We start from the raw sequence: 27,328 nt of genomic DNA, 5'->3' as shown, positions 1-27,328 counted from the left end.
CTCCTGGAGCACCCCTGGGCTCTGCTTCCAGGAAGCACATGGGTGTATGAGGGATGGGTGGATTCTGAAATCTAATCTAGGTTCCCTGAGAACTGGGGGAGTGGGGAATGGCTGGGCGGGCAGCCAGCGACAAGACCCGTTAGGTACAACATTTCAGTTGTACTTCCACAGTGGAGAGTCAGGCAGGTTCTCCTTTCACAGGTGAGGACGTGAGGCTCAGGGGGCCCTGACCTCCTCAGTTCAGGTCTCCCTTAGTGGCTCAGTAGTTTCTTCATGGTGCCCCAGGCCTAAAGAAATACCTAACCATTCCATTTATGATGGTGTCCCAACAACTGAAGTATTTATGTCCCAACAAGTAATTGGCTGTTTGAAAAATAGAATACACAAAAATAGAAGTCATATTTTAATTTTTATCTTGTTCTTAATCGCAATCACTAGTGGGTCACGTGCACCTGTACAGCACTACACAGCCTCACGTGTCTGGGAATCAGACACAGGCTACTCTCGCCTTCTGTAGCGTGACCCTACGTCAGACGCGTGAACCGCCTCACAAGTAGCTCATGTGGTGCCCTTGTGAATTCATTGTCGTGCACTGGGGTGCCTCGGTACACAGTTTGGGAAGTGGCATTTTAAGTGCTTCGTTCAGGGAAAGACAGCTAGGGAGAGGCAGAACCAGAATTAAAACTTATATATTCTGACTCCTGACTCCAGCTCTTGCTCTTAAACTATTTTTAGGGCCCTTCCTGTAGGATCCTGTTTTCCCCTGCCACTCAAGTGTTTTCATTTGAACTCAGGCTCCAGCAAGAAAGATAAGACCCACTCCAAGTCTTTAAAATAGAGGAGATTTGGTAGAGAGACCTACACTGCTGGGCAAAGAGCTGAGAGGCCAAGAGGACAGCGAGGCAACCCAGGGAGGAGCGGCACTGGGAAGCCAGGACAACTCTGAATGTCTGCAGTGCCGCATGGAAAGAGTGTCACCAGGGCGCAGGACATGAGGTTCCCTGGAAGAAACGACCCAGGTGGAGACACAAGCCACTTTCAGAGATCTCTCAGGAGAGAGAAAGGGGGCAGGGTGTGGGATTTCTCCCCTTCTCCTGCCCTTGTATTTCACCGATGCCCCCATTGACCACATCCACCTAATAGCCAGAGAGCAACAGAACCTGGGAAATGTAGTTTCTTATGACCCAGAGCAAGGGAGGAAGGGCAAGAAATGGATCTGAGCAAACAGCCAGTTGGCTGGCACTACAAACTATAGTGTATATACTTCATTCAGTAATTCCTTTAGCAAGTATTTGAGGACCTGCTATAGGTGCCAGGCACCGTGGTAGCTGCTGGGGATGCCATTATGGACAGAAAGCCCCTGATCACCACTCACGGGGACCGGAGACTGATTAACCCAGGAGAAATCAGAATGAACACAGACCATCTAACTATAAAGTGTGTTCAGTGCAATGCAGGAGAACACCACGGTGTTGAGATAGCCAGGGATTTTGAGGAAAGGTGCAACCTTCTGCCATTTCGAGTCTGGTTAATTGACTCTTCAGGTGTGTGTGTGTGTGTAGAAACCTCCTGTTAAGGAAAGAACAGAATATTTATATCTAGAAAAAGTTTTTAAAAGATCAACTTCATATTTTGACTCTACACCTGCATATAGGGCTTTATTGTCTCAAAGCTGCGTGTGTGAGACTGTGTGCAGTAGAATGTGCGCGTGTGTTTGTGTGCTGGGGAGAGAAGCAGAGTCGGAGACAGAGACAGAGAGGGGGAGAGCAGTGCAAAGGAAGATTCCTTTAGAAAAGCACTGTAAGGGGCCAGAGGGCTCACAGCAGCTAATCTCTAGCAGGCGTTCTAGGCCCCACCCCCTCTCCCTCATCATAACTTGTGATCTTAGAGGCATGAAAGAATTTGAGCCCTTCCCCCAGCCTCACCATCTCTCTTGGCTGCTCAGCCAGGCACCAAGTCAAATCCAGCGCCCAAACCTGAGGGGCCACGCAGGAGGTGGTGGGCTTGCAGGCAGGTTCCTCACCCAGTGGCCATGGGTGGCAACGGTGGACAGCCTGGTATTGACACTGCTACCTCCCTAGCTGAGGAGTGCCCCTTTGGCTGTGTGGAGCTGCCCAAAAGATCCACAGGCCAGCTCATCATGCACAGCATGGCCATGTTCGGCCGGGAGTTCTGCTACGCGGTGGAGGCGGCCTACGTGACCCCTGTCCTGCTCAGCGTGGGCCTGCCCAGGAGCCTGTACAGCATGGTGTGGCTCCTCAGCCCCGTCCTAGGATTCCTGCTGCAGCCCGTGGTGGGCTCGGCCAGTGACTACTGCCGGGCTGGGTGGGGCCGGCGCAGACCCTACATCCTCACGCTGGGCGTCATGATGCTCTTGGGCATGGCTCTGTACCTCAACGGGGACGCTATTATATCAGGTCAGTGCACTGCGCAAGGTGGGCAGGCAGGGGAAGGGTCCTGTTGTGCAACTCTGTAGAAGTATTTGAATTTCTTTACATGACCTTTAAAAAATTGGTTAGAACCGTTTCTCCTAGATAACAACGAACTTCCAACTTTGAATGACCCAAAGTCTGTGGCTATGGAGCCTTTGCTTTTAGGAACATCAGGATGCATTTTTTTTTTTATTGTGAGGATCTTAAAATAGGGTTCAATTTTTATCTATTTTATCAAATTAAATATTTTCACATATTTATTAATTGCAGTATTTTTGAGCCCAATGTACCTTATTTAGTGCTTTGTCAAATTAACCAGCTGTAACTATTTGTAATAAATTACTTGCGTGTCCAAATAAGGGCTAATTCCGTTCAGAGCACTTTGTAGAGCCTTTCCGTGGGTGCAGGGTATCTGTCTGCCAGCTCAGGGGTCATTCGGGCACTGTGCATCCTGGACAAAACCAAACCTGATGGCGGGCACTTTTTCTAGCCGTTAATCAGCCTCAGTAATCGGTGGTAGTGGATATAAAGTTGCACTGAAAAAAGAATCATGAACATAAAAATAGCACCCAGTTTTAGGCCTTCAAACTTCAGGCCAGCAGAATGTATGGCAATGAGGCAGGACAATTAGTTGTCATGGGCACAAATACATTAACATGGGATAGTTCTGGAAGAATCACAAAAAACCCGATAAGAATGTTGCTCCAGTACTAAAGGACTGGAGGTGAGAAGGGGAGGGTCGGCTTATTTTTACTTATTTTCATATTATAATTTTTTTAAATGTGCATATATTGCATATTGCTTTCTAAACGACTGAAAGCAAGGAAAATGGTTAAGACTGGGTGAACAAATTGTGGCATAGTCGTAGAATGAATGTTATTTAGCTGTGAGAAACTGTGAAACTGTTCTTCGTCAGCTGGGATGCAGATAGGAAGAGCGTTGGTTCTAAATGAGCACGCATACACGATCCTGTTAGAGCTCAAAGGTGTGGTCCTCCAGCCTGGCGCATCTCTGGGGCTCTGGAGTTGCAAGTTTCCAGGCCCCACCTCAAACCTACTGAAGAATCATGGGAGAATCACGGGAGATGGAGCCCAACAATCCATTTTAACAAGTCCCCCGAGTGTTGGCCAAGCAAGCTGAAGTCTGAGAAGCGCTGCGCTAAGGCCCAGATGCACACCTCTCTCTGGTGTGTAGAAGGGCCTAAAGGGAAGTGTGAAGGATGACCATCCCTGGGGGCTGGGCTCTGAGGCAGTGCCCCTGCTTTTCCATATTGTTGGAATGGTTTTCAACAAGCATGCATAATTTCTAAAACCGCTTTAAAGAGATATGATTCCTATACTATAGAAGTCACCATTTAAAAGTGTACAATGCAGTACTTTTTAGTGTATTTGCAAGCTTCTGCCACCATCACCACAATCTAGTGCCACAGCATTTTCATCGTCCCCAAAGGAAACCCAGGAACAGTGCTTATTAGCAGGCACTCCCCATTCTCTCTGCCTCACCAGCGCAAGGCAACCACTCCGTCAGCTCTATAGATTTGCCTTTTCTGGACTTTTACTTGCATAAATTTAAAACCTAAAAAATAATGAAGTTTTAAAAAAAGATTTTATTTATTTATTTTTATATATAGGGGAAGGGAAGGAGAAAGAGAGGAAGAGAAACATCAGTGTGTGGTTGCCTCTTGCACACCACCTACTGGGGACCTGGCCTGCAACCCAGGCATGTGCCCTGACTGGGAATAGAAATGGCAACCCTTTGGTTCACAGGCCTATGCTCAATCCACTGAGCTACACCAGCCAGGGCTGAAGTTTTTATTTGGAAAAACAAAACAAAATGAAAGCAACAGGAGATAATTTGATGAGAGGAAGTTTTGGTGGGAATGAAATGCGAATCATTCCAAACCAAGATTTAAGTAACCGACGTTCCTTTCTCATTTAGCCTTGATTGCTGACCCAAGGAGGAAGCTGATTGGGGCCATAGCCATCACCATGATAGGTGTGGTTCTCTTCGATTTTGCTGCCGACTTCATTGATGGACCCATCAAAGCCTACTTATTTGATGTCTGCTCTCATCAGGACAAGGAGAGGGGCCTCCACTACCATGCCCTCTTCACAGGTAGGGAATATTCCAGAAAGTCTCTCCTCCAGCTCCCAGATGGGGGCACTTCCGCTGAGGCCAGTCCACTTTCTCTGCACGTTGAGTTGTTTGGAGTGAACGGGTCAGTTGATGGGCTGTTCCCGTCACGCGGCCCCATCTCCCAGTGTATTTCTCTAAACAGAGTCAGCTTGTGACCAGGCTGCAGAGCTTTGCAGAGGAAGTTTACATAAAAGCTTTCAGAAGAACCATTTGTGGAGACATTCACAACCAAAATGAAAAGAGGCATTGTGCACTTTACTTTTTGGTTTCTCTCTCTCTCTTTTTTAAGTCAGTAATGTAGCATCAGCATTACTTTGGAGTCTTTTAAAATAGTCGTTTCCTGGGCCCCTCCTCCAGTTATTTTGATTCAGTGTGTTTAGGGTAGGGGCCCAGAAGTTTGCATTTTTAATAAATACCCCAGATGATTCTGTGGCAGATAGCCCAAGAACCACATTTAAAAACAAAAATAGAAACAAACTAAGAAAATCCCCCCCTTTGGAGATTTCTTAGTTATATAAAGAGTTGGCATTTCCTCAACCTCCTGGTTTGAAAGAGGCAGGGCCAGGAGGGTGATGGGGCTGCTCCTGGGGCTTCCTTGGGTTGCTGCTGTGCGGTTCATTTAGAGTTCTGCCACTGAAGTTCAACATACATGTGTAGAGCAGCAGTTAGCACTTTCTGGGACTGCAGCACCATCCTGGCCCATGAGGGGTTTTATACAGTGGGGGGCAGGCGGGCAGACTCTATCAGCCTTCCTTATCTGATCATATTCATAGCCCAGGCAACCTGTTTATTTCTATTTTGATATATGCAGTCTCCTCTGGGGGCTGGGTGTGTCCCATGAGAAGCAGGATCTTGAGTTTTGTGGTTTATGTCTCCATAGCCACGAGCAGTTCCTGCACATGGAAGCCACTGGGTTAATATTTGTTGTTTGAGCAAATGTTTGAATGGTGAATGCTGGAGGACAGAGAGGCCTCCACTCTGGCCCCGTTGACCTTACTGAACCTTAATTACCACCGTAAAGGCCCTACCTCCAAGTGTAGCCGCCTTGTGGGTTAGGGCTTCAACGTGGTCTCTCTCAGTGAAGATGGCAAAAGCTGTCCTAGGATCCCACAGACTTCTGCTTGTTCCTCACTGGTTAGGATTAGATTACACGAGCACCCAGGGCCTGGGAGGTTTGAAAAGTGAGAGGGTTTATTTGGAGGGGTGATGTCCTTAATTTTTGGAGCATGTCCTTAAATCATGCTGGGGTTTTGTTAGCCAGGATAGTTAGCCAATGGGTAACTATCACTGAATAGGCCAAAGTCACCATAGGGGAAATGGGAGGGGATAATGGGGGGAAGAGGGAGAAGGGTTTTTAGGAACAACTACAAGGGACACATGGACAAAACCAAGGTGGCGTGGAATCAGGGGAGGAAGGTGGGGAGGGCTGGGGTGGGGGAGAGGTGGGAGGAAAAGGCAGAAAACTGTACTTGAACAACAATAAAATTTTTAAAAAAGAAGCCAAAGTCAGTAATTGTCACATAGAACACAAACATAACTGCGTATGAGCCTAACGAGAACAATGAGACCAAGACTACTGTGAGAAAGTGATAGCCAGAGCTCCCGAAGCCCCACCTATTTACTAGAAGAATAATAACTAAGTAGTAATTATATCTGAAAGTTATACTCCTGTTCAGTTTTACCTGATCTGCACATTTATTATAGTGCTGTTCTCACTCTCCTGTATTGTAATTCACTCTGTGTTTATCTGACTCCTCTGCAAGACTTGTAAACTCCCCCACAAGAGTTCACCACAAACTCCCCAAGGCTCCTAACTCACTGCTTAGCTGCTGGCTGGCACTTAGAAATGTGAGCTGTGTAAAAGTATATCCTGGCTTCAAAATCCTGCTTGTGTTTTCTGCAATTTTGTATCAAGTTAAACGGCATGGCAAATTACACCAGCGAGATGAATGTGCTCGTTCAGTTACCTTGCATTGCCGAACGACTAACACTGAACTCTGTCTGAACCTTAGCCAACTGTCCAGTTATAGGGGGCCCCTGAGGGTGTGTGGATGGCTCAAAGCTAGTTTTTTCCCCTACTGGGAAAAGAAAGCTTAAAATGTTTTCCTCTTATAAAACAGTACAGTGAAGTCTCACCTTGTTTAAGGCTTAGATTCAAATGTCCCTGCTAAGTGACAATCACAGACGATCTAGATTATTTGTAAACTTCTCTCATATCACCCATGAAATACAATATGCTTTGTTTTGTTTATACAGACCTGCAGAGCGATGGATACATAAAGACAGATCTGTTAGTGTTTGCTCCGGGACATGGGCTCAATGAATGGAATAGCAGATAGGATCACCCATGTTATTAAAACTGTTATTTTGGCCCTGGCCTGGTGGCTCAGCTGGTTGGAGCCTCGCCTCGTAAACCAAAAGGTTGGGGGTTCGATCCCCAGTTGGGGTGCATACTGGCATACAGGAGGCAACCAACTGATGTTCTCTGACTTCGATGTTTCTCTCTCTCTCCCTTCCTGTCTCTCAAAAAGAAAAAAAAAAAATCAATAAGCATACCCTCAGATGAGGATTAAGTAAATAAAACAGAATAAAATATTCTTTTGTCTTTCTTGTATTCTTTCCCTCTCCCTCTTTTCAAAGGGTGAATCGGTAAATTCTGTCGGGTGAAGTGTGGCTGTGTGACTTCACCATAATCGCCTTGCTCTGAATGTCAGGCCACATGAAAAGACGGTGTGAAAAACAGCAGGCACGCTTTGTCAGTCTGCCCGTCTTTGCACACATACATACCAGAGCTCCTAAATTTGCATGAACTTGAAGAGATGGCTACAGCATTCTGCTAGAAACAAGCATCTTATAATAAAGCAAGTTCAGTGTCAGGGCCCATTTGATTTTCACCAACACTAAGATATCATTCCCCCAAGGAATCCAGTCATCTGAGTAAATTGAAATTCTTTTTATTTATTTCAGAGCTGTAGTCCAGGCCCAACAATTTCAAACGCTTTGCAAACAAGGCTCAAAGTGTTCATTGCCAAAATATGTCCTAGCATACTTCTGACGTTTTTATTTTTAAGAAAAGATTCTGGCTCCTAGGGGGACGTTTTTACCCTCCAGCTTCTTCTGCCTCTTATATTTACAGGTAACTTGACCTGCTGTCCAACCCTGGCATATGTTGTAGCCACAGTGGGTTTGGGGGTTCCACCCTTGTCTTCTCACCCCAGACCTTCACTTCTGTGTGCATCTGAGGATGCAAAAGCTGCACTCACCAGTAGGAAATCCCTCCTTTTGTCAAAATGCTTCTCATCACTGGTATTTCTGCTAAATCGAGCCCAAGGCTTTGCCATCCTTGGCAGCGGGCTCCACCTGGTAGTGGGAGGCTGGGATGAAGTATGATGGGAAAGGCTGTCTGGGTTCAATTTTGGGGTCCTCCTCTTCACTGCCAAGAGTTGTAAATATTTACATAATACTAGTTATTAATATTCTGGCAAATGATTTCAGGCCTGGAGCAAGGAACTATTTATAAGGAGTCAGTGCCAAATGTTACTATATATTTCATTTCCTCCAGGCCCACCAGGCTTGCAAAAGTTTTATTTGTAATGATGCATTGAGGAACTGGCTCCATAAATGTCTTTGGAAGAAGAATGGGTAATTTGTAAGGCTCAGCCTCTCGGAACTTTTCTCTGTTTTAGTACTGTAGAGCATGCCTGAGGTTGGCTCTGGTCCGAGTTTGACGACACAGCCTGCCAGCTAGTCCATTTTGGGCCCTTCTTTGTAAAGGCCATTATCTCATGTGGCAGCCGATGTCCTTTGGACGCTCTGGCTCATGGCTCACGGTTTGGCCACTGGCCTGCTGATTGATTCCAGGAGCCCCAAGGAGGCTCAAGTTGGCAGGAGAGATAAACACAGTCTGGATGTGGATGTGGGAGTTGGTGTCAGCCTTTGTTGCAGCTAAAATGACTGGGCTTAGTTCAGAAGACTATCTTTGAAGATGAAATCCTTAGCTTATGCAATGGAAGCAAAAAGGAAAGCATTCAATTAACCCCTACAGGCCCCTGCTGGCTTTTGTCTTATCTGGTGGGGGGGGTGGGGGGGGTGGACATAGCTGAACTCTCTGGATAGTTTCCCCAAGGGCCTGCTATTCCTTCAGGGTATATGTTGTTGTAACTACATCCCACAGTAGTTTGGGGGCAAACAGAACAGTTTCGCCCCTTTTGTCTTCCCACCCCTTCCCCACCTACCTACTCCCGCTCCGAAGAGAACAGGGCATTGGAAACTCTAAGTTATTTGTAGCATGTGTCAAGGTTGTGCTTAACTGACTGGTGAGTGAGCCGACAGGGAAGACATAAAAAGAATAGTTTCCCTGAGTTCTTGCACGGAGTGTGTGTGTGTGTGTGTGTGTGTGAGAGAGAGAGAGAGAGAGAGATTAGCAAAAGAAAAAAGTGCTGGGTTAGGTTAGATCTGATTAACCTTCTACAAGGCAAGAAAGCAATAACTCCTCTATAATTGTTTCAGGGTTATTTTTCTACCAGGCTACAAAAACAGAATACAAATCATAGATCCCTCTTAATATCTGCAAATTAGCCCTAATTTTACAGAACCGCACATCATTGTGCTTTGTCATTTGTGGATTGTTGGTCTAAGTCCTATGGCAATGAAGCCCCACCCCGCAAGAACGCCAGATGAGGGTAGAACAGGTGGACTGGAAAGCGCTCTAGCACCTGGCCACTCTGAGTGATATTTGAACCAGCGACGCTGGCATCATGGGGGGGCCGGAAGGGGATGCAGACTCTCACTCCCTGCCCCAGGTCTTCAGAGTCGGAACCTGTGCTATAGGTTGAATGTGTCCCCGCCCCCCAAATCCATATGTTGAAAATCTAATACCCATCACGATAGTGTGAAGAGGTGAGGCCTAGAGGAGGTGATTAGGTAGGGAGGACTCAGGAATGGCACTCGTGCCCTTATAAAAGAGGCCCTACAAGAGGAAGCTCCTTCCCACTTCCCCTAGGTGAGGTTGCGGTGAAAAGGCAGCTGTCCATGAGGAAGCGGGCTCTCCACAGACACTGGACCTGCCAGTGCCACAATCCAGCCTCCAGGACTATGGGCAATAAATGTGTGTTGTTTTTAAGCTACCAAATCCGTGGTATTTTTGTTATAGCAGCCAAAATGAACTAAGACAACCCACATGCTAACAAAATATCCATACGTGTGATTCATGTGCACATTGAAGTTTAAGAAGCATTGCCCTGGAATGATATTTTATTTTATTTTTTTTACTTTTTTTTATTGTTGTTCAAGTACAGTTTTCTGCCTTTTCCCCCCACCCCTCCCCACCACTCCAGCCCTCCCCACTTCCTTCCCCTGTTCCCCCCGCCCCTTGTTATTGTCCATGTGGAATGATATTTTAAAAATCAGGCACTTAACTATTTTTACTCTTTCCAGGTTTAAGGCACATATTTCTTCCACAATACTTGCCACATACTGCACTAGGTCAGTGGTAAGCCCAGGTCTCAGCCCTGGGCTTAGGTTTTCAACATATGGGTCTTCCCAGGTCAGGGACATGCAGTGGACACTCTGTGTGTGAGCTGTAGCCCCCGTCAGCCACACGGTCACCAGGACATTGCCCAACTGCAGGCTGACGCAAGTGTTCTGAGCACATTTAAGGTGGGCGAGGCGGAGCCACAATCAGTCTCCTATCAAATTACTGTGTTTTCAAGTTATGATGGCATATCGAGACATAACCCCACTGTAAGTCAAGGAGCATCTGTAGTCATTCTCTTTTGCTTCTGGGTGAGGCTTTGGAGTTAGGATTTCTGTAGGAAGTCAGCTGATCACTGGGTTTCGGCCCTGCTTCTGCCTCTGTGTGTGCTAGTGTTACACATGTGTTATCATGGTAACCTTCACAGAAGTCATCCGAGCATGCAGCACCCCCCCGAGTGGAAGAGCCCATCATCGCATGGTCGGAAAGCACACAGAGGGGATGGGAATCAAGCGTCATTCCAAACCCCTTCGTCTCATGCTGTCTCCCGTCACACAGCCCCCGTAGCCTGTGCATTTCTGATTTAACTCAACCTTCTGAGCTCCAGACGTCCTTCTGCCTCTAAAACCTTTGGGTTCATTGCTGTATTGAACTCTTATGAACTTCATTACTAATTAAGAGGAATCCTATGATAGTTATTAAAAATCAACATCATCTTGCTACCATTAACTAAGCATCAATATAAACTCTTCAGAACTCCTCTATACTCTCTAAATACCCAGCTCACAGTTCTAAGTTATTGTTTATTAAAGTTTTTTTGAACGTAGATGTTTACTTATCTGCTTCTCCCAGAATTACCTTCTGGGGAGGAGGGGATGGGGAGCTGTGTCTTATTTATGTCTATATCCACGGAAACTAGTAGGGTCCTTTACATACATTTAGTGTTCAACAAAAATTTATTGAAGTATACTCAACCAGTGGATTTCTAAATAGATTAGGGGATCCTCCAATTATAGAACTCAATTGATGTAGTGTAAATCTATTGTTATATTTATATCTGTACATTTATATTCATAAACTAAAATGACCATTCCATTGAACAGCGGATGATTTATTTTATATGTCAGTTCTTTCAGATGGGCACGAATGTTCTGTTCTATCCTTCCTCTGTTCAACGGAACAATAAGTTTCAAGGAAAGAGGCATAAATGACAGGAGAATTAAGTGACAATATGATAACCATTGATCTGGTTGTAAACGAGAAATAGTTTGAAAAAAGGAAAGTGTACGTTTTTCAGAGGGTTAATTAAGGTCAGGGGTTCTCAACTGGGGGTTATTTTGCCCCCTAGAGGACATCAGGCAATGTCTGGAGACATTTCCGGTTGTCATAACCGGTGGGGAGGAGTTGGAGAGGTCGTTACTGGCAACTACTGGGGAGAGGCCAGAGATGCTGCTGAGAACCCTGCCACACACAGAACAACGCCGCCTGGCAGAATCACCCAGTCCAGATGAAAGGTCGGTAGCGCCGAGACTCAGAAACCCTGACTGAGACAGACCCCTGAATAGTGATTTGCACTCAGGACATTCTGGGTGACTGCTTGGTCTACCGTCACCCGACTTCTGACACCTGGGCATCCCCACGGTCGCACAAGGAGAGTCCCTGTCTAGAGGTGATCCAGAGGTGCCACGGGTCCCGGAATGGAGCTCTGAATCAGCCACAGACTGTGGCTGCCTCGAGGGCCTCGCCTTTCTCTCTGATCCTGGGCACATAACATCCGTGGCAGGTCACCATACATGCCACTTACCTGTTTGTGTACATGCCCTTCAGCCATAACTGGACCACTTATCCCTGTTGGCAGAGAACGTATGTTTAACTCATTGCACACCACTGGCCACAATTTCCCATAATTCCACCTTAATATACACTTTGGCGCTCAGGGCGTGGTCATGATACTTGTTTTTGTAATTCAGTGGCTACAGAGTCGGTCATCTGTAAATGTCCTCTGTGGTAAATCGCAACTATCCAGAATGTGAGGTGGCCAGACTCACTCACTCTCCCACCACTCTGGATAAGTCAGGGTTCACAGGACTCATCACTTGGATTTGTGTTCCTGGGATCAGGGTTTATGTTCACTCAGGTGTTTAGTGTTGGAGGTAGAGAATACCTTGAGTTCTCTTTTCTTCCCCGATTGTCTGGTTTGTGAGAATGTTTTTTTATTTTGGAAATAGAATTAAGGCTTCGTCCACGCAAGAAAAACAAAAACAAAACTAAGCTGATGTGTCCAAGGAGATATTTGTGTTTGGTAAGGCATGATGGGAGGCTGACATTTCAAGGTGTCTGACGTAAGGGGAGGGTTTTGCATCCATCTCCTTACTTCCCTGGGCTTCCCTGAACCCCATGGTGTGTTTCTCCTTCACCCCAGAATTGTCAGAAGCCACTGGTGTTTGCTACCTGGAGGAACATCTGGGGAGCACTTACTGCTTTGGAGCTGAGTAGTATAAAGTCTCATCCTCGCCAGGAGGACAGTAACCTAAAAGAATGAATCACTAATGACAGAATTTCAAATATTATTAGACCATTAGGGCCCGCTCAGTTTTGAGTAGCCCTTCCTCAGGGTCTTTCAAGTCAGACCGTCTTCAATCATAAGCAGATAAAACCAGCACCAGAAAAACTTCAGGTTGGGGTCCTGTGAGATGATAATAGGTTTTGAAACAATCATGTTTAAATTGTGGTTCTTATTGGTTCTGTTGCTATCAACTGCTTCTGACAGAGGAAAGAAGACAGATTCCAAGGCTGTTTGATCTTTGCAAACGTGCGTTCCCTTAGAAAGTTTAATAGATAAGTAATAATACAAATAATTATTTTTATTGATGTCAGAAATTGGGTTTTTGGGGGGCTCCTTAAGGTCAAGTATTTTAGTTTTTAAGCAGTATAGAGAGTATCGTTGTAAAGGCCACAAGAATTCTGATAGTGGCAATATTTACTAAGCACTTGTTATGTCTCGAACCATTTTCCAATTATGACTGTACTAGTAGGTTACTCTTTTACTATGATCCCCATATCGTGAATGAAGAAGTCCAAGGCCACAGAAGTACATGCTAGAGCTGAGCCTTGGACCCACCCTTCCTAACTGTAAGTCTCTTAGCCACTCACTGTGTTACCTCTGCTGTCCACTGAGGGGAAGGGCCCGGGCACAATGGAAAGGGAAGGTGGTTTGCTAACTATGCTAACACAGCTCTTCCTTGCTTTCCAGGTTTTGGAGGTGCCCTGGGCTACCTTTTGGGTGCCGTCGACTGGGCCCATCTGAAACTGGGAAGAGTGCTGGGCACAGAATTCCAGGTCATGTTCTTCTTCTCTGCCTTGGTCCTCATTTTGTGTCTTATTGTTCACCTGTGCAGCATCCCTGAAGCCCCACTTAGAGATGCTGCGAAGCACAGTCTCCCACAGCAAGCCCCCCAGGACCCTCCATTGTCATCAGACAGAATGTACAAGTATGGGTCTGTTGAGAAGGTTAAAAATGGTTATATAATCCCAGAGCTGGCGATGCAGGGAGGAAAAAACAAAAATCCTGCTGAACAGGTAAAGACGCACATTCTTTTTTCTCGGGAAAAATATTCTTGTTCTTGTCCTTCTTATTTTTTATTGTTCTTTCTTTGTTTTGTTTGTGTATTTGATGTGAAGAGTTTTGCGAAGTATCACCGAACCTTCAGATCCCCAATAGCTATCTTGGCCCTAGGTGCTACGATGTTGAGCTTTCAGTTTGAGTTCGTTAACATTCTGTCTTGTTTGCTAACTTGTCTGTGTCTTCCCCACCAGACGGTGAGGGAACTCCCTGAGGGCAGGGGTGGCCTCAGTCCATTTCCCCATTCTATTTTCAATTTATTTTTCAATCACAGTTGGTAGACGACATTATTATATTAGTTTCAGGGGTACAGCATAGTGATCAGACATTTATATGCCTTAGAAAGTGATCGCCATGATGTCAAGTACTACACAGAGGATATAGCTATTTTCTCATTCTTGACATTCACCTTAGTGCCTGGCAGTAGGAAGCTGGCATCAATAGGAAACCAGCATCAGATGTTCTGTTAGTTGTTTGTTGAATGAGTGTGGCAGAAATGGTCATCTGAAATATGGATCTTGCTGGAATTTGTTTCAAATGGATTTGGATCTTGGATTGCAACCCAGGCATGTGCCCTGACTGGGGATTGAACTGGCAACCCTTTGATTTGCAGACTGGCACTCGATCCACTGAGCCACACCAGCCAGGGCTTTAATTTTGAGTCATTTTAAATTCACAACGAAGTTGCCAAGAGAGTAGAGAGAGTTCCTGTCTTCACCAGCTTCTCCCTAACATCTTATATAACCACGGTACATTTGTCAAAACTAAGAAGTTAACATTGGTACAGCTATAAAATAAACAGCAGATATTTCTATTTCATCAGTTTTTCCATTAATGTCCTTTTTCTGTTCCAGAGTCTGATCTAGGGTACCACATTGCATTTAGCTAAGTGATTTATAATGTTTGAAAATTGTGTTTTCTTTCAGTGGCATTTCAAGGAGATATATTTGCTACTCACAGTCAGTAGAAAACCTCATTTCCATTATTCAACTATGTATATGAATAAAGGCTATAAGTCTTAGCAGCTGGTTATGAAAGCCTGTAAATAGTTTTCTCAAGGTTAAGGGCTTTGTTCTATTAGTTGGCTTAGTATTTTCCAAAAATTAATACAAAAGTAAACCTCAATATTGCTTGGGTTTGAATTGGGCAGCTTCTTGCTTATGCAGGGTCTTTCGAAAGGAGCTGGCATGACTGTGTTGGAGTTGGGTTTTTGCAGTATATCGACCTGCCTTCTACCATGCCGCCCCGTGAGGAAATGCCATGGAAGGGGTTAATCTGTTCACCCCCTTCCACTAAGAGCTCCTATTGTGGCATAAGTTTTCCATTATAGGAGGTGTATGTGGAGGAAATAGAAGGTTTGGGGGAGGAAGCCTTCATTTTGCCTTGATCACACAGTAAATAGAGAAAGCATGAGAGTACAGGGCTCTAGAGCCTTGGCTAGTCCACCCTCCGTCCCCCAGGCTGCTTTTCGGGAGCAGCCCCACCTCCTGCCCGTTCTTGGCTAGCAGATCAGGACTCTGAGATTACTAGCTGGACTGCACCCCCTTTGTCGGGTACTTCTGTAAGGCAGCATGGGAATCCTGAGATATCCATGTGATGGGACCCATGCGATCCTCCAAAGGTGTGTATTTTTGAACATTTATTTAAAACAGAATAAAGTAACACACACATACACAGTGATCTCCATTTTGAGAAAAGCTACGCACATACCAAGAAAAAAAATGGATTTGTACCCAAAATGTTAATTGAAATTATTGTCTCTGGGTGATGAGGTAACAGGTGGTTTTAATTTTCTTTTCTATACCCTTCAGTAGATTCAACATTTCTATAATGGACAAGTATTACTTTGAGAGTAAAGAAAAAATGATGTCACGGTTTAAGGAACAAAACAAGACCGGGTTTTCTGAAAGATAAGTAGACATTACCCCGGTGGGTTATCACGGCGCCTTGCCCCATTGGCTGGCTGCGACTCAGTGGAGGCTGTTGCGAGGATCGAATGAAGTCAGCGAATGAAGCCAGCGAGTGGGAGCCCTCTGAAAGGCATAAAAGCCTCCACACTAGAAAGTAAATAAACGCATCAAGTGCAATTAACTTTCTAGCACAGGCCTCATACACAACATCATAAGCTCTGATTGGTTTCATTATTTGCTTTAAAGAAAAAAAAAACAGAGTAACATATCTTAAGCCCAAAGCCACACAGCTGACTCTTCTATTCCGACTGTGCACCTTGGGAGCCTCTAGCTGAGCAATGTCAGGGCCAGGGACCTCACCAATGTTGTTTGTCAAAGCCATTACTTCCCAAACCAAGGCTGGCTTTGCAATTTTAAAGGTGATATATATATTTTTTTAATAATCAAAGGCCTGAATTATTTCGGAGTTCAAACTATAAAATTCCTACCATAAAATTCCCCCATGCCATTATTACTCCCTTCAGTATCTCAGTAGTCTCCTTTTGAGTGTGCCCCTGTGAAGTTCTCTTCCCCACTGATGGCTCTGTGCCTTTCCACTGACAAACCCATCACCCCCAATCTCCAGTGCACAGAGGCACGCAATGCGCGCAGTCCATCCGCTCCCAGGGCGCAGAACCATTGAGAGGGCCTTACCAAGGGAGCCAATGAGTCAGACAATGAGATGCTCGCTGAATTTTCATTCTGAGCGAAAATGCCTGGAGGACCTTTGAATATTTATATTCCCATCTTTTGCAGAAATACTAGGCATAGTTTGAAAATTCATTTATTTTTGGAAGAAAGGAAAAATTAGGTTAACAATGCAAACAGGCTGAAAATTATGTATAAGAGAGAAGCACACTGTATTTTGTCGTGTATAATGCGCACTTTTTTGCCCAAATTTTTGAGGGGAAAATAAGGATGTGCATTATACATGGGTAGTACTAATTCTGTATCTATGTAAATGTTTTTAGTTCTTTTGTTTATGCTCATGCATTAAAAGCGCAACCCTAAAAAAAGTGTAACTCTATAAAGGAATAGCAATTATCTTATGCAAGATAATACCCTGGAATATGACCATAGGTTTTGTTTCTAAATATAAATAAATAAATAATTGAATTAAAAATTAGAACGAGAGATTTTTTTCCTGAAAGTTTGGGCCAAAAAACGTGTGGGTGCACAGTATACATGGGAGCGCATTATACATGTCAAAATAAGTTAACATTTGGAATGAGGCTCAACACTTGCTGGCCTGATGTCCTTTATAAAAAATTTTGCGTTTTGGGTGGAAGGGAAGGAAAGTGAAGATAAATCACTTAGTCTAAGGCATGACAGCCAGGCTGTTGTTCCTCTGACCACACCTTTAGCCGCTCCTTCCCGTAGCCCAGGGAAAGGCAGTCATTCCGCATTGAGGTTGTGCTGTGCTCACCATTTATTTTGACCGGTACCGTATTACATATTCAGAAAGCACTTGTTTTTCCTAGCTCCAAGGGAATACTGTTAAATATAAGGAAATCAGTTTGGTCACATCAGTAGATTAAATATGATAAAAATGATGAATTCAAAAAAATCAATTTATACAACAAAACTACCAATACAATTTTCTGCAAAAAGGAACTAAAAAGCATTGTCATATTAGCTTGAGAGCTATAAACACAATTTGCTGTTAATGTTAAAACAGAGAATCTCAGGAGACTATCTTGTAAATAAACTAGCCAAGATTACATGTCATTATGTCACGATCCAGAATAAATAAAAATCTGGCAAGAAAGACCCATAACCCCAGCATGGTTGATATTCACAGTCCCAGTGTCTCCAGGGCAGCCGACTGCTTGGTATTCCTGACGTTTCTTTTTCTCTTATAGAACAAGATATTCAAGGCTGTTTTACTCTTTGCATTTTAAAACAGCTGTGTCAATAGTTCAATTTTTTTTTATTCTCCATTAAGGCTCCTGATACCAAAAAATGAGAACTTCTGGTTTTACATAATTTTAGTCTAAATTAAAGAACTTTTGCCATATGTATTCAGTGTGTGTGTGTGTGTGTTCTTCAGTATTCTCACTTCTGGCTCAACATAGGGTTTATTTCCATGTGTTGGCTGATGGTGGGATCCATGGAAAGAAGCAGGGAGGAGGTATCTGGCCAAGAGCAGGGAGTCAATTGATTCTCCATATTGGTTTTCTATGGCTACATAACAAATCTCCACAAATTTAGCTGCTTAAAACCACGCCAATTGATGATCTCACAGTTCTGTAGATTAGAAGTCTGGTGGGGCTCCACTGTGTCCTCGCTCAGGGCCTCACAGGGCAGAGATTAAGGTGTCCGTGGAGCTGTATTCTCATCCCAGAGGCTCAGAGAGGGTGAATAGGCTCCTGAGCTCATTCAGGTAGAATCCAGTTCCTCGGGGTTGTAGGACTGAGGTCCCTGTTTTCTTGCTGACTATTGCTAGCAATCATTCTTGTTCCCTGGAGGCCACTTTCATACTCTTTCCATGTGGCTCCATTTACCTTCAAAACTAGCAATTTTCGTGCTTCGAAATGCTCTGACTTCCTCTTCTGCTCCCAGCTGGAAAAAACTCTCTAGTTTTTGAAGGGCTCACGTGATTTGGTTAGGGTCACTCAGATAATCTCCATTTTGATTAACTAAAAGTCCACTGATTAGTAACCTCAATTATATCTGCAAAATCCCTTTGGCAGGTAACAATACGTTAATAATGAGGCAACACCAAGAGATGGAAATCATGGGCTTCTTATAATTTGGTCTATCACATTTTCAGAGTCAAGGAATCTAAGAATTACAATGATCTTGTCCTTATGCAGGGGTTCTGTCATCAAAGATAGAATGCTAGATGTCTCTTGTATCTTAGCCCAAAGCAAGCTCAACTTCCAGTCCCTTTCCCCTGAGGTCCCCAAAGCCCCATTAAGTATTTACACATCCTTAACAGCTCCTAGAGAGCACACTGTGGAAACTTCAGTGCTGTGCACAGAAAGAGCAACTCCGTGTGATGGTTGACTGACAGATATATCACAGGGCTGTGTGCTCTGGCTCCCGCAGCTGGCTGTGTGTTTGTGCTGAGGGTCACACTTGTTTCATGTTTATTCCAGACTCAGAGGACAATGACCATGAAGTCACTGCTGAGGGCACTGGTGAGTATGCCTCCCCACTACCGCTGCCTTTGCATCAGCCACCTCATTGGATGGACCGCCTTCCTTTCCAACATGCTGTTTTTCACAGATTTCATGGGCCAGGTAATGAGCATGTCTGCACACACACTCAGTGACTCGCACACACATCTTTCAGGCAGTGCCCATGGAGCTGCTTCTGGGCTAACCTCTAGAGTGTGGGAAAGGAGCTTTTAAGGAGCTGGCTTACAGACAGATTCTAGAGGCAAGTTACTGCACCCTAGGCAACTAGCGGATACTATGGGACCAGTACTTGATCAAATACATCAAAGAGGGAAAAATCAGCGGGAGCTTTAGCACTCATGGCAGGCTCAATAACGGAGGTGCAGTCTGATCTAGGCCTTGAAGGATGAGTAGGAGTTGGAGAGAGGATAGGAAAAAAAATACTCCAAGCGGGAACAGGAGTGGCACTTGGGGAGATGAGTCAGAAGCCTATTGGCTGTACCAGAAATGGGTGGCAGGGCAGCCTAAGTTGGGTAGGGCCAGCTGTTGGGTAGAAGGACGGGTGTTAAGGATCCAGAGAGATGTTGTTTAGAGTTGACGCAGTAGCACTGGGACTTCCTAAAGGGCCCAGGGTGGCCGGGTGAAAGGATGGACGGGTCACGTGGTCATGGGAGGAGGCGCTCCGCGTCCCAGGAGGGGCCCCCGGGCAGGGCCACGTTGCTCCCAGGGTGGAGGAATAGTGTATGCGAAGGGGCCCCTACCACCCTGCCTCTGTAGCGCAACAGCCCCATCTCTCTCTCAGATCGTGTACCGCGGGAACCCCTACAGTGCGCACAACTCCACGGAGTTCCTCATCTACGAAAGAGGGGTCGAGGTCGGGTGCTGGGGCTTGTGCGTCAATGCCCTGTTTTCCTCGCTCTATTCTTGTAAGTCTCCTCCTCCTCAGGGCGTCTTCCGAAGGGCACTGGGCTAGCGGAATGTTGGATTTTATATTTCTGTATGTACTTTTTGCTTTTTAAAATACCAGAATCTTGATAAATATATGGAGATCAGGGAAAACTATTCCTGTAGAAAGGACCACATGACATATCCTTAGTGAACTCTAGGTGTCACTTTCCTCAGTGACTACTCTGTCCTTATAATCAGAGCGTTCACGGTCAAGGTTCTCTGGAACACAATAGGAAATCTTGCAAACAAGACGGTGAATTGTCGGGTGGACGAGGAACAGAGTCCCGGCAGAGTATTAACTAACAACAGGCCTGTGTTCTACTGGGGGGAGGTCACTGGTGGCATTTCATAGATACACTTATCAGATTTGTAGATGGCACAATGCCAGGTGACAAAATTAGCATGTGAAATGACCTTAGCTTGGGCAGGGTGGTGCGTCCCAGGACCCCTGTTCCGGATTGAGGACTGCGGCTTACCTTCTCATGCCCCAGCTTTCCATGGGCTCTGGGGCCTGTTAACCCCCACTTAGCGAAGTTTCAGCTGCGAGGACACTGTGACCAGTTTTAAATAAGTACCCACAGATGTACCCCAACTCTAGGGCATCACACGGGCTCATCCTGTGCTTGCTGATGTGTATGGAGATCTCCAAGCTCTGTATACATTGAATTAAGTGAAAACTCTTTGTAAAAATACACGCAGTCTGTCCAGAAAGTATCTGGCAATGTAATATACAAAACAGAGACATTAAAGAAGATACAAGGCACAAGAAACATGGTACACAGGACAATGACGCCTCAGTCCCCTTCACATTAGGCACCTTGGGACTTCACACAGTTCTCCCAGCATCTCTTCCACTGTTCAAAACACTGCAAAATCCTTTGCTGGGATCACCATCAGCAGCCCCGTCATATCTTCCTCAATCTCATGAACAATCTGAAATCTCTTTCCTTTCAAAGGCGGTTTTAGTTTTGGGAAAAGTCAGAAGTCACAGGGCACCAAATCTGGGCTGTAGAGGGGCTGAGTCATCTGCGTGATTTGATGTTTCACCAAAAATCTCTGCACAAGATGTGATGCATGAGCAGGCACATTGTTGTGATGAAGCTGCTGGTCATGTGTTGCATTGTCCCTAAAAGCCTTCTGAGTCATCTGAATAGTTTCCACGGAGGAATGGCGAAGCTTAACGTGAAATTTGATGCAGATTCATTGCTCTACTCACTCAGTCATTTTGAATGTGACGGCCACACAGTACACACGCTCACTGACCGGTGTTTACCGCCCCCACTGACTAGTACAGTGATGTCATCATTGTTCACGCATGTGCACTCCGGTCCACTCTCCTTGGCTGCCAGGTCACATCATTATCGTGCCAACTGTTTTCATTATGTTAACAGTGGCTGCACTATTTCCGGACAGACCTCGTGTGCAGCCTTGGCCAGGTGGCTCAGTTGGTTGGAGCGTCATCCTGAAATGCCAAAGTTGTGGATCAGAACCTCCCCCCCCACCCACTCCATCAGTGCACGTACAGGAGCCAACCAAAGAATGCATAACTAAGTGGGACAACAAATCAGTTTTGCTCTCTGCCCTTTCCTTTCTCTCTCTGAAATGAATAAATTTTTAAAAATGCAGATCTGCCATTTGAAATGGATCCCCCTTAGCATTGTGGCGACCTTGTCCCCTATGCAGAGAGAGCTCTAGGCTTTGGACAGGCCCTGGGGATAGCAGGGGCATGGCCCAGGTGAGGGAGGGTTGGCAGTGGGGGGGCAGTCCCTGTTACCATTCTCAAGGGCATTCTGTCATTGAAGTACGCTTGTGGGGGGTGAGGGTGAACTTATGCCATGACCCCTAGTCTGACCTTTAACCCTTTACCTGGTCTTGGCCCAGCAGGAAACCTGCTTTGAGATCAAGAGCCTCTCTTCAAAACGTAGCACAATTGGGAAAGAGGATCTGGCATAAACATATAAGGAATTCTTGAGCCCAGTAATCATAAAACTACAGAGTTCATTATTTTTAAATGTTTTATAACCAAGTAGTGATGCTTAAAGCTTACATTTCCTTAGCACACTCTTTTTCCCCTTCAGAGTATGTGAACTAAAATTCCAGGAGGAAAATTTTAAATACTTAAAATAGAATCAGGGAGCAATAGACTACAGAGTCCAACAGTCCCCCAACCCCTCTGTGCTTCCGAGAGGTGTGGGGGAGCTATTCACGACTACCCTCCTTCTTGTAAGAGGAACACAATTGTCCCCAAGTAATTACCACTTTAATTTCGTGTCCATTTTAACTTTTTCCTCAAAGAATTCCTACTAGTTAGCATAAGTCTAGTTTGAGTTCCTGCATGAATTTCATGGCATTGAAAATTTAAAAGCATATTTTTTCAGGCCCTTTCTATTTAAAAGCCCTATGTACAGCATAAACCATTACTTGAATAGTCTGTCGGAGTTATATTCAATAGCATGCGTGAGTCTCTGAGACCCCACCTAGCCCTGTGGAAGGATCTTCAGGGGCTCCTCGTGCCCACAGGGCCAGGCCTGAGCCCTGAGCCTGGCAGCCCAGGAGGGAGGCCGGGTTCACACTCCCACTTCTGCCACTCCCACTCAGGTGAGCTGCCCTCGTGACTCACTACAGCGACTCTCTCATCTCTGTGTGTTTGCTACTCTCTGGTTTCTTTTTCTAACTGAACTGTTCTTCCTGCCTCCCCACCTAGACCATCCCTAACGATGCCTTCAGACCCAGCGCAAATATGACCTCCTCTGTGGAATCATTCACGTGTTTCCCGCTGCATCCCTCCCCTTCCTAGGCAGAATCGAGCCTTTCCTCACCTCCAGAGCACACTAACAACCCTCTATTTGGGGCTCCTCACATAACATCAGATACAAATTCAAAATTTCTATCAGGATGGAGTTTGGCAATCTGGCTGCTGGGCTGGGGCCTGGGGAATTGGTGATAAGGGACTTGTTTTCAAGCTCTTTTGCATAGCAAGCATCCTTAGATCAGTGAGAATAGCAACACCGAGAACCGAAACATAACCAGCAGTTCATGTCACACACTAGTATTCATAGCTGCTGCTCTAATCCGTCATCTGCCTCCAGCCCGCACTAGGGGCACAGGGAGGGTGTGACCACTAGTGGGAATCTTTACGTTCATTGACTGCTCTTCATGAATGAAGCATTTTGTGCCAGGCTTACAGTCTTCGTACTGAAGTGGCTCCTGTTTCCGAATATCTCTTTATCCTTCTCCGCCTTCTCCTTGGCCGGGCTATATGCGCGGATAAAGAGAGTTTCCCTAAAGAATATTAGTGGTGTTTTTCAGGTACTGAGACACCTCAGATTACATATTCTGCATAAGTGTAATCATTAAGGAAACATCAACAGCCCTAGCTTTATACTGCTCTCGTTCTCAGCCTCAACCACCGCCCTCGGCACGGCGTGGATCTAACAGAGGAGGCAGTGCCACAGCCTCTGTCTTCCATGGATGACCTGCAACTGTGTTTAGTTTCATGGATGACCTGCAACTGTGTTTAGTTCCATGGATGACCTGCAACTGTGTTTAGTTTCATGATTGGTTCAAGTGTCGTACAGAGTAGGTTTCCTGTCTCTGCAGTGTACGTCCAGTAATTATTCACATAATATGGACAGTCTCACTCTTGACTAGACACATTTCAAGCAGCTGTCATTCACTCCCTGGGTTCATGTGACCTACACGTTGGGGCAGGGGAAAGATAAGAAATGTATGTATTTAAAATGACTGATTGAAAAAGGAAGGGATTTTCCCTCCATTGTGGAAAACAATGTAAAACATTTTAAAGCAGAATTTTCAGTTTTTAAGAATGAACTCTGGCACAGGACCTTTATGAGCAAGCCAAGCTTACTTGCTGGGAGGGAGCCCCAGCTGAGAGTCAAGCCCCTTCGGCCCAGCCTGTGTCTGTTGAAAAAACCACAGCCACTGTCAGCTGGGGGTCTTCTCTGTGCTCGGCATTGGGCTGGGTGATTTCAGACATTTAGCTCATTTGATGCTGACAACAGCCCCCCCCAAAGGGCTTTATTAGTCCCATTTTTCAGATGAGGAAGCCGAGGTTTTGAGAACTTCAGGAAGCTGTACATGGAGAGCAAGGGAGCTGGTGATGGGGAGGAGCTGGGGCAGTGGGAGGGGCCGGCAAGTCAGGGGAGGTGTCCGCAGTTGGTGCACATCTTGTACCTCTTTCTCAGGTGTGCAGACAGCACTCGGGTGGGGGTGAAGCAACATTCTGTAAGGCCTGGTTGTTCTAATTTCCTCCCACACACCTGTGGGCCACAGGGCCCAGAAAGGCCTGGGTTGTTATTTGGGTCTGTTAGGCTAGACCCCTGTAAGTCAGAGTGACCCCCCACTTTTCTCCCATGTCCTGCAGCCCCAGGGTCCAGAGCCAAGGCTGGCTTTGCACCACCTCTCCTGCGTCCCGCTGCTATTCAGCTGTCTGCTAAACAGTGCCCGATCCTTCCCTGTGGGAAAGTCAGTCCACCTACCAAGCAATTTCTAGCTCTTCTTTACTCAAGGGATTTAAAACTGATTTCAAAGCCAGCTGTTTTCAAGCACAAATGAGGAAGTTCTTTTGTTCCTTTCTCAGTATCAAACGAAGACTCCTTTGGGAAAAAAAAGTGAACCTTCAAAAGAATGGATTGCGTGAAGTTACTAGCGTTGTGAGGCTCTGCCAGCTGTAATTTCTCCCGCTCTTCTTCCCACAGACTTTCAGAAAGCGTTGGTGTCCTACATCGGATTGAAGGGTCTTTACTTCACGGGGTATTTGCTGTTTGGCCTGGGGACTGGACTTATTGGGCTCTTCCCGAATGTCCACTCCACCCTGGTGTTGTGCGCCTCTTTTGGAGTGATGTCCAGCACCCTGTACACCGTGCCCTTTAACCTCATGGCCGAGTACCACCGAGAGGAGCAGGAGGAGCAGGTGCGCCATGGACACTTGTGCTGGGTGACTCCGGGCTCACCTGTGGGCTGGGGGATTTGGTGGGAAGGTGTAGGGCAGAGCGGGGAAATATGGGTTCTTGAAGGAGCAGCACTAAGATGCTTAGCCAGATGTGACCATGGTCTGGCCAAGCCACGACCACCTGTCCAGCACCCTCTCCTTACTCTGGAGCCCTGTGCACCTGGGAGCAAGCACTAGGGCAGGTGCTGTGACTCCCATCTGTCAGATTGGGAAAAGGGGGCTTTTGGTCCTGCCGAGGGGTCAGCCCACAATCATACCGAGACACAGAAGGGGAACCTGGGGTTTCTAACAAGTGGCCCACATATCCAGGGCACCTGTGGCATTTCTGGGGCCCCAATGCCTGCAAAAACCCATGGTAGGATTTCTGGGGGTCATTGGTTGAGGGTAGGACATGCCCGGGCTACATTTTCCTCAGAAGTCCAGCTGTTGGTAAGTCAGACCCCAAGTGCACAGAGGCAAGCTGGTCGCAGGAGGTCGCTCCCACCAGCTGCCCTGAGGGAGCCCAGCTCCATCTCCACCTGGAGCTCAGGCCAAGGGGCAAGGCCTAAACCGCCCTGAAAGAACACTCGGTTGGGGGTTTCTGTGCTAAGACTCTCATATCCTCTTATCAAAACATGCAACCCTTCCCCCACAAAAGTCCGCTTATAGCCCCTCAATGGGAGCAGAGGTGTGAAACCGAGAGAGGTAACTTGGGGTGTAGTCCTGCTCAGCCTGAAACTGCAAGAACACCGAGCACATACCCCCAAGGCCGCAGCGCAGGCCTCCTCCCCACGGTCTGGCCTGGCCAGCGCCGCGGCGGGGCAGAGTTGCGCCAGGAGTGAACACCTCTGGAACCAGAGTGGTAGCTGTCCCCACCCCTGGCCAGCAGGTCCCCAGTGTTGCAGTGCATGCAGGGGCTTGCTGTTAGAGAGACCGCTGTCCCAGAGAACCATCCCTCCGAGGAGAGAGCTCGGTGGTGCTGGGGCAGAAACACGTGAGCTTCGCACTGAGACGAGCCTGGGTCAAATGCTGCCTCCCCACGCTGCGCTGCATGCCGCTGGGTGTTCGTCACTGGTCCGTTAAATGGTACTTGAAGTCAGTGAGCAGAGCGGCACATTCACAAGGTGCAGCGACCAACCACAGTGGTACATGGCACGGTGCTCTGGGAGCGGCTCCCGCCCGTTCTCTCCACTCTTCCCACCTTCCCTGACCCCTGCATATGACCACTCTTAGGTTCTTGTTTATATTTCCAGTGCTTTTTAATGAAAATTAAGCAATATGAGTGTTTTCTTATATTTTCCTTTATAGTCAAAGGATAATATGCACTTTTTGGCACATTGTTTTTTTTCTTAGTTAATAGTGGAGGAATCATCATTCCAACTCCCAGAGCCTCAGGTTTCTAACCCATCAAAGGGGAATAATATGCCCACCTTGGAGAGCTGTTAGAAAATTAAACACGATGGTGTAGGGGCTCTGCCTAGCAGACTGCCTAACTAGCACCCACACAGACTCAAAACACGGCCGTGAGTATGATTATTATCATGGGGATAATGATCATCTGTGCATCTCGGTGGGGGGGGGCGGTAAGAATGAAACAAAGTAACATGTGAAAGGACCAAACACGCCTGGCACGTGAAAAGTACCCAATAAATGGCACCATTATCGAACAACTAAGACCAAATATCAAATATTAATGCACTAACCGAACATCAGCCATATTCGGAAAGGTTGAATTCCTTTTTTGTGTTGCTTCTCTAATGCATGTCTGCGATTCAACATCCTTCTAAAGATGTTTGAGTTTTCAACACTAAGGGAGGAAAGGAATGGGCTATGTATTGAATTTTACTGTACTGTATTTATTGACCTCTAAGGAAGAGAATGTTACATACATTAACCATTTAACTCCCATAGGTGTTAGCCGTGGATTTCAGACTTTCTAGCAGCTAGGGAAGACAGCGTTAGGTGAGGGGTGGGGAGGCTCAGCGACCTTACAGTCAGGGGTTGGCAAACTGTGGCCAGCTACTTGCTTTCGTACCGCCATTGAACAAAGACTTCTTTCAGAATTTTAAAATGGTTCTTTAAAAAAGTCAGCAGAAAGATAATATTCTGTGACCAGCGAAAACAGCAGGAACTTCAAGGCCAAGGCCGCCTGGTTTCTGTGCTCGGCCGCTTTTGTGCTGCAGCAACAGAGCGCTGAGCAGCCGCAGCCAGCCGGGAGTGTGTGCCGTTGGGGTCTTCACGGAAAGGTTGCCCGCTTCGGCCAGAAGGACAGTTCCTTGTGGGTCACATGCGGTCCCTGTGTTTCCCTTGCAGAGGAAGCAGGCCCAGGGAGGGGGCCCGGACAGCAGCGGAAGAGGGCAGGGCCTGGACTGCGCCACCCTTACCTGCATGGTGCAGCTGGCTCAGGTCCTGGTCGGAGGGGGCCTGGGCTTGCTGGTCAACATGGCCGGCAGCGTCTCCGTCGTGGTGCTCACGGCCTCCTTGGCAGCACTGATTGGCTGTTGCTTTGTGGCTGTCTTTGTGAGATACGTGGATTAGGTCAATAAAGAGACATGTTCCCTAACCTCAGACCTGTGGAGCGCAGGGCAGCAAGTCCGTCTCTTCTTCAGCCGTGCAGGTTTGGGGGCCGCCCTCCGCCTGCCCCGTGTTAGGACCTCAGCTGCGGCAGGGTGCCCGCCCCTCCCTTTCACCCAGC

The 27,328-nt window shown here is 46.4% G+C and overlaps 1 protein-coding gene across 2 annotated transcripts; it reads left to right on the top strand.

The window, feature by feature from the left end:
* Positions 1-1,926: 1,926 nt before the first annotated feature.
* SLC45A2 (solute carrier family 45 member 2) lies at positions 1,927-27,328 on the top strand. 2 transcript variants are annotated; one of them, XM_024578568.3, is made up of 7 exons: positions 1,927-2,417; positions 4,371-4,547; positions 13,295-13,620; positions 18,714-18,857; positions 19,537-19,660; positions 24,401-24,615; positions 26,947-27,328. In XM_024578568.3, exons 1-7 carry the CDS (start codon positions 2,033-2,035, stop codon positions 27,169-27,171), a joined length of 1,596 nt encoding a protein of 531 aa, XP_024434336.2. In that variant the 5' UTR covers positions 1,927-2,032; the 3' UTR covers positions 27,172-27,328. The 2 variants fall into 2 exon arrangements, with proteins under 2 accessions (XP_024434336.2, XP_053782821.1); XM_053926846.1 differs by having other exon boundaries at positions 1,953-2,417; positions 18,714-18,755.

The sequence above is a fragment of the Desmodus rotundus genome, chromosome 1 (genome assembly GCF_022682495.2).
Source record: "Desmodus rotundus isolate HL8 chromosome 1, HLdesRot8A.1, whole genome shotgun sequence".
Classification (NCBI taxonomy): Eukaryota; Metazoa; Chordata; class Mammalia; order Chiroptera; family Phyllostomidae; genus Desmodus; species Desmodus rotundus.
Note: the sequence above shows the minus strand (reverse complement) of the source record. Positions and strands in the feature narration are given on the sequence as shown.

Bases quoted from the DNA above. Each gene is read 5' to 3' on its own strand.
- SLC45A2 (XM_024578568.3), top strand. From the start codon at position 2,033: ATGGGTGGCAACGGTGGACAGCCTGGTATTGACACTGCTACCTCCCTA. The intron at 4,548-13,294 runs GTAGGGAATATT...CTTGCTTTCCAG, and splicing joins CTACCATGCCCTCTTCACAG to GTTTTGGAGGTGCCCTGGGC. The intron at 19,661-24,400 runs GTAAGTCTCCTC...TTCTTCCCACAG, and splicing joins GTTTTCCTCGCTCTATTCTT to ACTTTCAGAAAGCGTTGGTG.